Source organism: Lotus japonicus, chromosome 3 (assembly GCF_012489685.1).
Source record: "Lotus japonicus ecotype B-129 chromosome 3, LjGifu_v1.2".
Classification (NCBI taxonomy): domain Eukaryota; kingdom Viridiplantae; phylum Streptophyta; class Magnoliopsida; order Fabales; family Fabaceae; genus Lotus; species Lotus japonicus.
In genome coordinates this window covers 74,464,371-74,479,819 of record NC_080043.1, presented here as the reverse complement: position 1 = coordinate 74,479,819, position 15,449 = coordinate 74,464,371, and the positions used below count along the sequence as shown (strand labels likewise).

Genomic DNA, 15,449 nt, shown 5'->3' with positions numbered 1-15,449 from the left:
GCCCCAACGACTATGCAAACACACCCTAAGTCATCTCTGTCATTTTTGTGCAAACACCCTGGTCTTTTCATAAATTCTTCTTCTTTTTTTTTTCTGTCAATTCTCTTAAATTCAAAATAGGTCAACCTATCCCAGCAAGAAGGAGTCAGTATGGGCCTCAGCTAAAATTCTCTTCACTTCAGCTGATAGCCCGGGGCCCAAGTAGAGGAAAGATAGAATGATTGTTTGCAGACAAAAGAAAGAAAGAAAAAAAGTGACAAAAGGACCTATTAAACCATCAAAGATTCTTTTACGAAACTGTTCCAATGTTATGTAAAGTGATATCTGAATGCAGAAACACATTACTCAAAATTACTTGATAACTGTTTGGGATTGTAAAAGAATGCCATTATCAATTACTAGTAGACTAGTAGTAATCTTCAGGTATTGAGCACTTCTACCATTACTTTCTTCACTTTTTTCTCAAGGAAAACAAGAAAGTAATAGCTGTAATTCATGTATTAAATGAAAATATTTACAACACATTTCAAGGAAAATGATAAACATAGCTTAATTTATCTCCTCTGCTGATCAAACTTAATTTAGTACTCTTAGTCACCCAAGATGGGGTTTCTGCCTTCATCTATCTCAATGGTTAGCAGATGGTGTGGATCTGACCCATTTGGACCCTCAGAGTAAAGTGTAGGAAGGTAAGCGTTGTATGCTGGCAGGTACCGAGAAACAAAATCTCTCACCTGAAATGCACCAACCATCACATTATCTTGTTAATTTGAGTCATTTTAAACTAGACATTGGTTGAAGGTAATAAAAAGAACATATATGCATATCGGTAATAGACCTCCTCATCAGACATTCCAGGGTTGCCTGCTTCCCTCATGGCAATCTCTGCCTGAAATTTGAATCACACAAGTGAAATTTGAATCAGCAATCACAATAAGGTTCTGTCCCGATCAGGATCATCTCATGTGAAAACTTCACATCACATTGTCATTCTTCGTACTTATTAAATACTTATGCAAAGTTTACACGAGACTATTATGTAACATGAGAATATTCTAATCCGGTTTTGTACAGACAAACACTGTATAACTTTTGAAAGGGGTTTTAAAAGCAGCCTACCTGCAAACGCCAATTGTAGACACAATCTGGGTCTTTAATCTTGATGACTATCCATGACTTTATGAATTTGTCCCATGAATCATAGTAAGCTTCAAGGTTTTTATTCACAGTTTCTAGCTGTAAAATCAAGCACAATTAAGTGATATTTCCTGCCATTATAAGAATACGCTACTACAACCTATAGAGTTTGGATCAACTTCTTTTTCCTCGTTATCGATTCTCAAAACTCAGAAGCAACACTGACATAAGCTTTTCTCCCTAACTAATCCTGGGTTTAGAATCAATTACAGAATAATTTCCAAACATGCACTCAATGTGAGAAGAAGAAAGAACTAAATTTTGTCATTCTAAAATTCTAACCTGGGGATCAACAGCCTTTACAACTTCCATTGGAACGGGCTTGAAACCTAGCATCCAGCCTTCAAATAACACAACCTAAAGGGCCATCCATTCACATCAATCGAAAGATCAACAAATTGAAAAGAAATTGAAGTGAGATATTAAATAACCAATTTTAATTTGTTTCATTTCAAGACTAACGCCACATATTTTATTATGATTTAAGTTCTGCACCCAAATCTAGTCCTTTCAAAGCGGGATATCATCATATTCAGAACTAAGTACACTTCAGCAAGATTTTTATTTTTATTTTTTATTTTTGCTGTGTTGGATCATTTGTTACCAAATGAACCTAACAAGTGAGAAACAGCTAAAGAGTCATAGTTGAAGTTTTCTTACATTAAGGGGTCCTTCAATTTCTGGCCAATTTGAAGGGTCATCACGATCACCTCTTCCATTAAATGCAGACTACAAATCAAGACAAATAACCATCAGCAACTAAGAAGTAAAAATTTGGCTAAGTAACAAAAAAAATTGCAAGTTATGCCCTTACTTTATCATATCTTGGTAGCTTCATCTTCATACCTGGAAACTTCAAACAACAAAAAATGATGAACTAAATACAACATGTTAAAAAGATAAAAGTTCTGTTGGAGACACACCTGGTGATGTCAATTTTGCTAGAGCTGTGAGAGTTTCAACAGATAAAGCAAGATCATGACTTCCTGCATTTCCACGAAACTGCGAAGAACAAGTCAAGCAAAATATTCTTGTTCAACAATTGTACAAAATATACTGTTCAGTTAATCACTCCACAAAACATGTGAATGGCTACCTCAAGAAGTGCATTTCCTGGATTAGCTTCTCTCAGTTTACTCTATAATCCAAATGTATAATTTGTCAACCAAGCAAAAGAAAAAACATCAAGGTGGTAGTATCAATGGAAAAAGGTATAAGTATATTAAGGATTCCATGTACCTGACCTTCTGCTGTCAAATAAAAATCATCTATGGATATTGTTGCTGACTTCCTGAAAATTTTAACAAGTATCAGCCATTTGTTAATTCATGTCTAAAACCCTTTTAGATAGTCATTTCTTTCAAAGGATAAATTCAAAGTCACAGTTTCTTCCAAGTTCAGAACAAACCTCCCAGTTACCCTGAAAAGATAATCAAGAGCATAGACAAGGGTTGTCTTTCCACAGCCTTGGGGAGCACTAAATCCAATCTGAGCCATACCGAGTGAAAAATTTAAGAGGTATGTTATCATAAAATTAAAAAAGCTTTCTGTAATTTTAGTTGCAGTCTCAGCAAAAGTATACCTTCATTAAAATTACTACAACTAAAACAATTTTGAATATCATTATAATTTAGCAAATGATCCAGAACATTTATAATCTTTGTTGGTCTAACACATGTATCCTCCATGAGAGACAGTCCTGTTTGAGCCGGGAGCAACCGCATCTTGGTAGGACTGGGACTAGCTCTCCTAGCGAGGTTTATTTCACAGACAAACTCGTACCACTTGAACCACACATACAGAAAACAAAAATATGAGAGATAAAAAGATAGAGAATTGTGGAATGTATACCACTAAAGGGGGTGTATCTTCTTTATTCTTTGCCATGGCTTGGTGCTGAACAACCTGATCCTCACACCAGAGGAAGACTGGTATATAGTAGTGATAGACCCGAATCTTTTGAGGCACTGTTAAAAACAATTCATTAAGCTGAAACAATTGGCATAGATACCGACCGTATGATAGCCACTTATCTATGGACTCTGCCACCTTCTCTTGTGTCAAACCAATTTTGTTTAGCAAAGGTCCTGAGCAAATAAATTCATAAAGATCCTCCACAGAGGAAACTTGAGCAGATTTTGCAGGGAATACCGAATTTAAAGGACCCTCTCCGTACTCATTACTAGTAGCAATACTAGTTGTAGTGTAATCATGTTGCAGCCATGAGCTTCCACTGCCTGAGGAAGAAATTGAAATTGCACATTAAAGATCCCAGATATGATATTCAGAAGCATGAAAAATTTAACTGAATTCACAACAAAAAAGACATGAAAACTTGCAAAATTTTCCACTCCACTCATTCCCTACAGCAGGTAAATTAATCCAGTTCTGGGATACATTCAGTTTAGACTTTTCCCTCATACAATGCCATATAGCACCCAAACAACATTATAGAAAACAAGAATTGGATCTAGTTGCCAAATCACCTCTACTTGGTTAAAATCAATTCTAATGAGTATATTGGTAAAATTGATTTCATGTGTCAAGAATTCGATCGACTTGCCACAGCATATAGTTGGTTCTGCATTGAACATAATCAATTCTGAAAGTTTACAATTGAATTTCAAAACATTGCGCTACAAAAACTGGAATTCAAATATAAATCACATCATTTTAACACACATTTAGTAGAATTAATTTTGTCCAGAATCAATTCTACCAATGATGATCCAAACACACTTACTAGTGAATCAAGCAAACTGAGTACAGTGAAGAAGTACCTGATTTTGAGGAGTGGGTAAGGGTTTTAGAGAACTGAGAACTGTTTGATTGGGAAGAAAGGAGAGGGGAGTTACGAGAGTTTGAACACAAATGCAGTTTACAATTGTCAGAGGCATGATTGTTAGTAATAGTACTAGAACAATAGAAAGAGGGCAAAGTTGTAGCCTGACATGGTTGAGATAATAAGACATTCAAAGTCGCCATTTTATATATCTCTCTCTTTCTTTCTGCAATGGAGCAAAGCTGAACCTTGTCTATGCCAGTTTTGATTGTTTTCCTGTACAGGTGTAACAGTAGTGAAAGGACATGATAATGATAATGGAAAAGGATGACCATATAAATATATATCAATAAAAATAAATAAATAAACAAACAGGTCCTGAAAGTTGGTGTCATATCTGATATGCCGGTAAAGCTCCTAGCTAAGTTTTTTCCCCTCTAAATGAATCTAGATAATTCGAAGAATAATTATGTTTTTGTTAGATTTATTTTTCAATATTTGCTCAGTAATTTTTCATGAAAGGACCAACAAAATAGTTTTTTAGGGTCAAAGAGGATAAATTGTGTCGATCCAATGGTGACGGAGGTCTTGGTTTCAAAGATTTTAAGATTTTTAATATTGTACTTGTGGGGAATGATTAGTGGAGGATTATGTCTCATTTCACTTTTTACTCGATCGTGTGTTCAATGGAGTTTATTTTCCAAATGGTAAATATCTTAGAGGCGAAAGAAGGATATCGGTCGAGTTATGCGTGGTTGAGAATTCTTCGGGCTAGTTGGGTTTTTAAGCATAATAGTTTCTAGAAAATTGGTAATGAATGACTGCTAAGATTGATGGTGATCATTAGATTTCGAATGAGGCTCCCCTTGTTTTTCTGAATGAGGTGGCCTTCTACTGTTTTTTATTTGATTTTACTATCTTCTTCTATGTGGAATAGGTCTCTTATTGAGCATCTTTTTGGCCTCCTACAACTAAGATGATTCTTACTATTCCTCTATCATTGCATCAGTAGGAGGACTTGTTATGTTGGCCTCATCTTTAGACAAGCTCTATAATACGAGATTGAGGTACGTGTTTATTTGCGGCATGAAGGCTTCTTCCTTTGGTTCGTCGTCGTCCATGCCAACCCTTCTTGCGAGACTCTAGCGAAAATTATGGCAGCTTGACATGATCCCCCTGTGCAAAGAAACAGGTTGGCGAGCTTGCTTAGATCTTTTCTCAATGCGCGCTAAGCTTCATCATCACAGTTTGGAGATTGATCTATTGGGGAGAGTCACGACGAGGACCCATGGGGCAAGGTCGAGAGGAGACACCAAGGAGATCTTGGACACCACATCTTAACCCAAAACCTTAAGGCATTAGGTTTATGGGTCACATCTCTTATAAACTCTCCCTCTCACCTTGACTTCTCCGATGTGAGACTTGACTCCAACACTTGATTCCAACAATCTCCCCCTCAAGTGTGAGTCCCTCAACCACATCATCCATGGTCCTCCCGTTTGCGGAAGCTATCCACCTCGCACCGCCGTTCGCTTCACCGCGTCACCGGAACCCGCCGCCTAGCCGCACCGCTAGGAAGACTTTCGACATAAGGAGCTGTCATGGTCCCACGAACCATCGACTCTGATACCACTTGTTGGTGAGAGGCACGACGAGGACCCATGGGCCAAGGCCGAGAGGAGACACCAAGGAGATCTTGGACACCACATCTTAACCCAAAACCTTAAGGCATTAGGTTTATGGGTCCACCTCCTTATAAACTCTCCCTCTTACCTTGACTTCTCCGATGTGGGACTTGACTCTAATTACACTTGATTCCAACAATCTCCCCCTCAAATGTGAGTCCCTCAACCACATCACCCATGGTCCTCCCGTCTACGGAAGCTATCCACCTTGTACCGTCGTTCGCTGCCAACGGAACTCGCTGCCTAGTCACACTGCTAGGAAGACTTTCGACACAAGGAGTCGTCATGGTTCCACGAACCATCGGCTCTGATACCATTTGTTGGGGGAGACATGGGAGCCCATGGGCCGAGAATCAAGACACCAAGAGATCTCCTTGGTGTCTCCTCTCGGCCTTTGCCTGTGGGTCCTCGTTGTGACTCTCACCAACAAGTGGTATCAGAGTCGATGGTTCGTGGGACCATGACGGCTCCTTATGTCGAAAGTCTTCCTAGCGGTGCGGCTAGGCGGCGGGTTCCGTTGACGCGGTGAAGCGAACGGCGGTGCAAGGTGGATAGCTTCCGCAAACGGGAGGACCATGGATGATGTGGTTGAGGGACTCACACTTGAGGGGGAGATTGTTGGAATCAAGTGTTGGAGTCAAGTCCTACATCGGAGAAGTCAAGGTGAGAGGGAGAGTTTATAAGAGATGTGACCCATACACCCATTGCCTTAAGGTTTTGGGTAAAATATGTGGTGTCCAATCCACTTTGGTGTGCTCATGTAAGCCCAATGTGATGATCCTCCGATTTATCGTCTTGCGGCCCAACAGTGGTATCAGAGCCGATGGTTAGTACGATCATGGTGACGGCTCCTTGTGTCGAAAATCTTCCTAGCAGTGGTGGCTAGGCGGCGTGTCCCGTTGATGGAGATCCAACGGCGATGCAAGTGATTGGAGGTTTCCGCTTGAGATGGACTCACACTTGAGGGGGAGATTGTTGGGAATTCAAGTGTGAGTAAAGAAGTCCCACATTGGATGGTTAGATGAGAGATGAGCACTTTATAAGTGAGAGGACCCATACACCTAATGCCTTAAGGTTTTGGGTTAAGATGTGGCGTCGAGATCTCTTGGTGTCTTGTTCCTCGGTCTATGGGCTCCCATGTCTCCCCCAACATGATCCCTTGTGTCTTTTATGCCTCACAACCCAGAGTCAGTTTGCCATGCCTTGTTGTTTTGTTCGATGGTCAAAGGGGTATGGTTTGCTTCTCCCCTTAGTCTTCGTCTTAAATGTGAGTACCTCATGCATAAGCTTATGGCTGCTTCTTGGTGTGTGATGACCCAAATGGTATTGGTTCCTTTCTCATTATTTTATATTGTATTCGGGAGTTAAGGAGCAACTTTCTTTTCGCAAAGTCAGGTTTTCTTTGTTGCAGATTTTGGGTCGTGCTGGTGGATTTCGTCTCTCATCGATAGTAATCGTATCATGGTCTAGATCGTAGCCTCAGACTATTCTTTTAGTGACTTGGTGTCGTCGTGTTGGGGAGGTTGTGAAAATTAATTTTGATGCATTTGTAGCTCCTTTTAGCTTGGCCGGTTTTGGTTTTGTTGCTCAGGACGAACATGGGGAGGTGTTGGCGATGGCAACGTGATGTGAATGGATGTTTTGTCTTTATTTATTGTGGAGGCTCTTAGCTTCAGGTGGACTCTTTCTATAGCATCAGATTCTTTGCTTCACGAGAGTGTGCCTTGAAACTGATTGTCTTCACCTATATAAGACCTAAAGGCGCCCTTCGTGACTGCACATATTTGACTTCTAGCTTTGATGTTTTTAGATTTGCATTTCTTCTTCATTCTGGTAATTATGCTGCTAACTTTTTAGCCAGGCTTTCTTTTTCGTTTGAAGAATGATGTTTGGATTGAGGAAGTCCCTATAGAGCTTTCTTCCTTAGTCTAGCTTGATGTGTTGACCTTAAGAAGTCCCTAGTACTTCTTAATAAAAGACACATTCTTTTCAAAGGAAATTACAAGTTAAAAAGGCCATTTATTCCGCAACAGTGTTGTCATTTGGCTTCAAAATATCCTCTGTAAGAAATCTGTCCACAAGAATCATAGTTACTCCTACATGGAACTGATAAAACCATTCTGATCATGACACATGATACCCTAAAATTAGGCAAATGATTTATTTTCCAATAATGTTTCAGCCAAACCAATTGCATGAGCAAGGAAAAAAAAATCAAGAAATCAGGATGAAAGCGGCAAAAACATTATCGGGGGATTACATTTAAGGCCATAAAGTCCGAGAAAGGAATGATTAGTGTCATTTTAGGCAATGTTAAAGATGTATCACTCTAAGAGTGGAAATGGACGAGAGCAATCTAAGCTCACTTTTGTACTATATTTTGACCTAGCTGGATCATCTAAGCGTGCATTATGTGAACAATACCATATTTTTATTAGTTTTTTTAGAATCAATTATAATATCCAGAAGCTACTCACAATCTTCATCTCTTAGTTGATTTTAACTTTTTTTGAAATTACGCACAAATTAATTAAACGCCAGAAGGCAAAGAAGCAAGTACATCAATGTTCACCAAATGAACCACATGTTGAGGAACCTTCTCCACCCACACCATATCTACGTAGGTGGAAGCATTCCTGGCTAAATAGTCCACAAATGAATTGCCCAAATGCTAAAACAAAATAAAATTATGCACAAATTAATTAAATGCCAGAAGGCAAAGAAGCAAGTACATCAATGTTCATCAAATGAACCACATGCTGAGGAACCTCCTCCACCCACACCATATCTGCATAGGTGCAAGCGTTCCTGACTAAATAGTCCACAAATGAATTGCTCAAACGCCTAACAAAAGAAAAACTAGCAGACTCAAGCTAAAACTAAAAAACATCCCTTCGAGCTCGCTGCAAAGCACAAATGGGACCACGAGCTCCGGAAAGAATTATTGAAGAACCCTTTACAGGAAAAATCTCAACCACCAGAAACTCTGCGACCTCTTAGATTGAAGCTCCTGGAACCATTTGCTTACCCGTTGCTAGGACTTTCTTTTACTAGCCTCTCTTCCGACGCTCTGTCAACGTAGTCTCCTCAGCAACCACCAGGCCCTCGCCAACACCGTCACAACCCGAGACAGGGAAGGATCAGGGCTCCCCCAAACATACATATGCGATAGAACCGGAGATGCCCAACCCCAGTTTGGGAAAAGGAGCCTCGATGGGACACCTTCTATTTTTCCAATCGAAGAAGCCTTGCCACCCAAGCACCCTAGAGGCGCGAATCTTTGGGAAAACATAAAAGGAAGGATCGAAGAGAGGACTTAGATTCTCGTCTTTTCATCATCAGAAAAGGCCTTGTTTCGTCGAACCTTCACAAATATTTTAGATGGCCTCCTCTTGACATGTTAAATCACCCCAAACAAGATTTACGAGGTTAGGGATTTGCCCTGGTTTGCACTCTGCCCAAAATCCTTGATCTCGGGAACCTTGCTAGTGCAACAAACAGGATCGAGCCCCCCCCCCCCCAATCAAAACACCGTTGAACAAATTGATCGCAAGTGAAGCGAGTTCCAGAGACGAGTATCTCACGAACCCGAAACGAAAAGCCATCTCGATACTTCACAATCATTGCACAAAAACATTCATCAGGCTTTCGATTTGGCCAAAGTGGCCACAAATCTGGAAGTAGTCAGCTATTTCAGGGATACCATTGATGAACATGGTAAAAGACGACCTAGGCAAACCCTCCTTTTTCATATTCTTGATCTGAGATGCCGTTCTCGCACACCGGAACTCCATCATCGCCCGCATCTGCATTTAGGACTGGACCACCACTAGAACTGAGCTCGTGCCGCCGCAAGTCAACAAAGGGTATGAAGCCCTAGCAGAGGAAGGGGAAAAGGAATGATAATACAGTTAACTTTTAATAATTTATTTCATCGCTTAATTCTTTGAAATTATTCTACTCAAATTATTAATGACGATTGAAAGCCATATTGAAATAATTTTAATATTTAATATATTAATTTTAAGTATATTTTCTTTATTTACAAATATAGTTAATAATATAAATATTAATTAATTTATTTCAAGTGTTGACCAAATTATAATAATTAACATTTCCATTAATATTTTGTCATATATATTTTACTAATATACTCAATTGTGAAAAAAATAAGATTTTCATAATTACAATGCACTAACTTTGTAAAAATATTTTGCATAGTCATTTAATAAGAATTCATCAATTCTTTATGTCATAATTTGAATTAAAAAGTTTTTAAAATTAAAAATGGAATTATATGATTAGTTGTACATGTGAATTTCTTTTACACCGAAAGTGCCTATAAATTATATCTAAAAAACTAATATAATCAATAATATCATTAGAAATATTTAAAGTTTTTAAATGAAATAATAATTAGTTAGTATTTTTGTTACAAAATAAATATGATAAATCTTATGAACAGGCCCACGTCAAGAGGTCTATCATATTAAAGAGAATAAAAATGATTAAATATGTTAATATTTAATACACTTGATAAATATATTTTTATAAAATCAGTCCAAATTTTTAATAACCTGCCATATACATATGAATGAATTATGGTATATAAGTTACTGATTATTTTTTACTTTAATAATTATTCTTATTTCTGCTTGTTGACTTGATAATCAAAGTGTTTTAAGGTTACCACAAAAATTACAAAAAGAAGACCTATGGAGACATGACATGATGATGAAGTAAAAGGTGCCTAGTCAGAGTCAGACATTCTATCAAATTAATTTTTATTAATATGATCTAAGATGAACTTTATTAATATTTAGATTAATGACTCCTATATATACATAATATTGTTATTAAGTTTTACACAATTAAACAATGGAGTTGCTGCCAGAAGGATGTATTGCTGCCATATTGTCTCGTACCACTCCGGTGGATGCCGCCAGGCTCTCCCTGGTTTCTAAGATCTTCCGCTCCGCTGCCGATTCCGACGCTGTTTGGGATCGTTTTCTCCCTTCTGATTCTCATTCCATTGTTTCCCAATCTCTTTCTCGTGCTAACGCTTCATCAAAGAAACGCTTCTACCTCGATCTCTCTGATCACCCTGTCGTCATCGACAATGGTAAAAAGGTAACCACTCTCATCATCAATCTCATCTGATTGCTTAACTTCTCAGATTAGGGATTTTCGATCAGAGGATCAATTAAATTTGAGTGTTATTCCGAAATGCATGCAGAGCTTTCAACTGGATAAAAAGAGTGGGAAGAAGTGTTTCATGCTTGGTGCTAGAGCTCTATTCATTGCTTGGGATAACGGTGATCACTACAGGTGTTGGACAACGCTCCCAGAGTCAAGGTCAGATTTTGGGTACATTGTAATTGTTTTATTACTATCAGCTATGGCTACAACTTAATTTACTGAACTAGACATCAGGTTAATTAGTTTATTCAACAACCTCTTGAAAAGTGAACACTTTACCATTACGGTTTCTTTTTTTGTTTGTCTTCTCATTTCTTTCTTTGATTCAATACCCACTTGAAAACTTCGGAGTATAATAAAGTTGAGTAATAGACGATGTTGTTGCAATTGCCACCTTGCACCTCAGTACTCTTAGAATTAGATTCAAGTTATTCCTATTTATTTTGGATCACGCGCTTACCACTATGCCAAAACCAAATGGTGTTAGTGAGGGCACAACGTTATTTCCTTATAGTGTGGTGCCAACGCCCCGTTTCGAACATTGATCACACAGTAGGTAGATACTGGCCCACCTAGACCCAACAATCCCCCCAGCACCTGCCAGCCAACCCAGTTGCACAACATGCCTTATGTGGGATTCGAACACAGGACATGCTCTGATACCACTTTTTGGATCCACGCTTACCACTACGCCAAAATCAATTGGTGTTAGTGAGAGCGCAACATTATTTTCTTATAGAGTAGCAACCAGCGCCCCGTTTTGAACACTTGTCACACATTAGGCAGGATGCCGGCCCACCTGGACCCAACAAATTACTCTTCCTCAAAAATCTATTTGAGACCCTTTATATGAATTTATTTAGCACAATACCTCTAGTTAACGTGAGGCCTTAATGCACCCTATGAAATAATAGCAGTATGATCAACTCCTTATTTATTGGCTACAAAGTTAATTGGATCTTCCCATTCTTTGCTGCTACGAAAGAAAATTCATTACATCTACACACATACTTGTGTACGTGCAATTCAGCTTCGCACTGAAATTTATTTGTCTTGTGGCAATATTTGCTTCATCGAAATTCACATATTCTTTTAGATTTGTTGGTGTCTCAAATTGAGAAATGACAATGAATCACTCTTGACATTTTTTTCCTCTATCCTTAACTTTTTAACTTGTGCAAAATTATGAACAGGTTTCCTGATGTTGTTGTGCTTCGGCATTTGCTGTGGCTTGAAATTCATGGGATGATAAACACATTTTCCTTGTCCCCAAATACTCAGTATGGAGCTTTTCTTGTATTCAAGATTATCGATGCCCCAAATTTTCATGAAGTTCTTGTGGTGTTATCAGTCAACAACATAGGCGGTCATAATATTACCAAAATTGCCTATTTGAATCCAGACTCATTGGAAGGCGAGGTGCACGACCGATGGGATAGAGTACAAGGTCCGAGTGTGAGAAGCGATGGGTGGTTGGAGATTGAGATGGGCGAGTTCTTCATTTCAGGCCTAGAAGATGAAGAAGTTGAGATGAGTGTCTTGCAGATAGATGGTTGTTTTAATGTCGGTCTCATTATTGAAGGAATAGAAGTTAGGCCTAAGAATGACAATTAAGAAAACTCACTGAACTATGCATACATGAGTCTTGCGTCTTGGATGGCATATAGTGCTTGCATATTTGAAGCTTCAAGTTTTGAACGTACCATGTGCATGTGATGTCTTCTTGTGACATGCTATATTGCTCATCATAATTCTTATGAAAAGATTATGTTTATGTATCCTAGGATAATTATGTGTTTTGGATATTACCCCCGGGTGAATGAACTTTTGATTGAACTAGAAATTGAATCCGTGTAAAAGTACTATTAGTGTATTTTAAATTCATATTAATATAAAGTTGAATATTAATTTTAAAAAATATATATATTATAAATTTCAAATGACTAAAAGAAATTAGAGATAGAGGGGTACTTATTGCGGAAATTCACCCAACCATCGTTGATCCTTTAAAAAAAGCAATGCTACCGGCGGTTCAAGAAACTGTCATTAAGTGACTCAATCTTAAGGTGTGGTGTGAACCACCCCAAGTGTTAACTTATAGCTGTTTTTTCGAAGGCTCATGATAACTGTAATTTGATATTAGAGTAACACAAATGTAACTCAAAGAAGTCCTACATTGTACAAATAAACAAGTGTACAATAGTATATAAGTCAAAGGGCCTGCACACACATTGCCTTAAGTGTCTAAGGTTTTATGGTGATGTGGATTTAACTTAAATTATAACACCTGACTCCAAACCCTTGTAACCACAATATGCAAGTATGCAACCACCGGTAACAACGAAACTTATTTGCATTTCTCGGGTTTATTCAATCTTAGGGTCACCTTTTGAGTTGTTTTTCTTATGAATCGAGATTATTTTGTTTAATTTCCGTAGAGCCACATGTTTGACTATTGTTTGATGATTTCTTGTTTGAGGGCCCTAAATTTCTAGAGGACGAAAGTGTTCCTAACGTTGCTGGTATGTCTAGCCCAAACTCACTGAAGGTAGAAAACCATAAACCTTTGCTTATTCCTTTCCTTGTAATTTTCCTTTGTGTTAATTTTGTTTGGATTTTTATCATTTTTTTAGAGTATGAGTTCTCAATTAGGTCATATTATTTCTTTTGTAAAAGATCTTTCTCAGTTCCTATTTTGACACATATGTAGCCTTAAACCTCGTCTTTGATTAATTGAGTTGAGGATAAGTCTGTTTGAACTCCCTTTGTGTTTTTCCCTGTTTTATTAATGTTATTAGAGCATATGCTGCCATCTCAGCATTTACTTCTTATAAATCATAGTGATAAGATTTATCTCCGATAGGATAGATTAAATTTCACGCAGTTCACATCACATACAGTTCAAGTAACGTGTTGTGTGCTTAAATGAATAAAAGAGTGATAATAAGAATGCACTCATTTATTAATGAATTCTTGCATGAAACGTTTTTGGAATGATATTATATAGGAGGTGAATTCAGTTAAAAATATCGTGTGCCATATTTGAGGATCTGCAAATCCTATCATTCTTTTATAATCATTCAATATCAAATTGAATTTCTTCAATTCATTCTAGTTATAGTTAAATGAATTCATTTAATTGACAAGCTATATCTATACTCCAAAGTGTTCCATAATTCATCTTACTTTGCTTGTAATACTAATTTCGATTCAGTTTCTTTCTAATTTTACAAGAAAAGAAAAACTTGTTTCTTTTCTTTTTCACACTAATTTGGCATCCAAGCTACAGTTAACAGAGTAAACAATAGAGATATATGGATTAACATTTGTCTTTGTTCTACTGGGTATTGATTTAGGGAGCTTGTTTTTGGGGAGTTTTTATTTTTTTGTCTTGTGTATTTTTCAACGTGGATACCTATTTCTAGTGCTAATTATGGGTTTTACAACTTGTTGTGCTTCCACACTAGTAATAAGCCTATTGATAAGTGTTATTTTTACCTAGTTTTGATGTGCAATTTAGGCACTTATCTTTAGGATTAATGAGTTATATTTAACAACTTCACCCTCTTTTTATTAGAATTTCTTGATATGTGAAATTTAATTAGAACACAAGTATTGATTATAATCTCAAAAAATGTTGTAGGATTGAAGATTGAAGAAAATGCAAGCTTTGGTTAGGAAAAACAAATTTGAAGTTCCTGTGTGTCGGGCACTCCTCAGAGGCTGTCGGGCGCTTCTGGAGGTCAAGGAATCTTCACCTTGAAGAATAAAGAGTGTCGTGCGCTCCTCAGAGGCTGCCGGGCGCTCCTGGCGGTCAAGGAAACTTCACTTTGAAGAATGCAGAGTGCCGGGTGCTCCTCAGAGGCTGCCGGACACTCTGTCTGACGAATTTCCTATTTAAGCTCCCTCTTTAGAAATCTAAACAAAAACGGGGACCAAAAACTGAAACCCATCACTTAGGAAAAGATAGAACTCGAAGGAGAGCATCAAGGGAGGTATAGGAGGCCGGAGAGAAGGCTTTGGAATCGATTTCATTGTCGGGGAACCGTCACAGATCCGGTTTTTCATCGTTCTTCTTCTCTTTTATGATTGTAAAGCTATCCATGGAAATGGATAGCTAATTTCTCATTTGTTAGGATTAGAACTAGTTGTTTTGATGCTCATGTAATCTATTTGATTTACTTTATGCAAATTTCATGTTTCTATGTTAAAGAATCAATGGTTTTCTCTTTTGCTTCATGCTATATCTTAGGTTGATCCCCTTAGGTATTTTGATTGATTCAAACTTGTGTAGGGAACTCACACATTCTTGAGTCTGAACTAGAGAAAATCATATGTTTCTTTTCCATGATTCAATGATTTTTACCTTGTGCTTATTGCTTGTTTTGGATTGATCACCTAGAACATGAAATTAGATTTAATAGGATGGTGGGAACTAGCTATTTAAATCTGAAATAGGTAAAATCATCTAATGATTCTAAGGTCTAGGGATAGGGTTAGATCATTAGTCTATTGAAATATCCATGCTTAATGCTACTCGCTATTGTTAATCGATCAAGGGATTGAAGGTTAATATAGCTGAGTTG

The 15,449-nt window shown here is 37.7% G+C and overlaps 2 protein-coding genes across 2 annotated transcripts; one reads left to right on the top strand and one right to left on the bottom strand.

Moving 5' to 3' along the window:
- Positions 1-341: 341 nt before the first annotated feature.
- LOC130745856 (D-glycerate 3-kinase, chloroplastic) lies at positions 342-4,299 on the bottom strand. Its single transcript, XM_057598259.1, has 12 exons — positions 3,978-4,299; positions 3,049-3,434; positions 2,606-2,685; positions 2,437-2,488; positions 2,294-2,335; positions 2,121-2,199; positions 2,012-2,043; positions 1,858-1,926; positions 1,480-1,554; positions 1,120-1,236; positions 839-889; positions 342-734 (listed from the first exon to the last, which is right to left on the bottom strand). The coding sequence occupies exons 1-12, from the start codon at positions 4,180-4,182 to the stop codon at positions 591-593; spliced, it is 1,332 nt and encodes a 443-aa protein (XP_057454242.1). The 5' UTR covers positions 4,183-4,299; the 3' UTR covers positions 342-590.
- Positions 4,300-10,542: 6,243 nt separating this feature from the next.
- Positions 10,543-12,477, top strand: LOC130742614 (putative F-box protein PP2-B12). Its single transcript, XM_057594714.1, has 3 exons — positions 10,543-10,794; positions 10,901-11,019; positions 12,057-12,477. The coding sequence occupies exons 1-3, from the start codon at positions 10,543-10,545 to the stop codon at positions 12,475-12,477; spliced, it is 792 nt and encodes a 263-aa protein (XP_057450697.1).
- Positions 12,478-15,449: the final 2,972 nt, after the last annotated feature.

What these genes read in the sequence shown, in the direction of transcription:
- LOC130742614 (XM_057594714.1), top strand. Translation starts at nt 10,543, where the DNA reads ATGGAGTTGCTGCCAGAAGGATGTATTGCTGCCATATTGTCTCGTACC. An exon ending in TCATCGACAATGGTAAAAAG is followed by an intron (nt 10,795 to 10,900) that starts GTAACCACTCTC and finishes AAATGCATGCAG; the next exon opens with AGCTTTCAACTGGATAAAAA. An exon ending in ACAACGCTCCCAGAGTCAAG is followed by an intron (nt 11,020 to 12,056) that starts GTCAGATTTTGG and finishes AATTATGAACAG; the next exon opens with GTTTCCTGATGTTGTTGTGC.
- LOC130745856 (XM_057598259.1), bottom strand. Translation starts at nt 4,182, where the DNA reads ATGGCGACTTTGAATGTCTTATTATCTCAACCATGTCAGGCTACAACT. An exon ending in TAAAGGCTGTTGATCCCCAG is followed by an intron (nt 1,237 to 1,479) that starts GTTAGAATTTTA and finishes TTGATTTTACAG; the next exon opens with CTAGAAACTGTGAATAAAAA. An exon ending in TCTACAATTGGCGTTTGCAG is followed by an intron (nt 890 to 1,119) that starts GTAGGCTGCTTT and finishes TTCAAATTTCAG; the next exon opens with GCAGAGATTGCCATGAGGGA.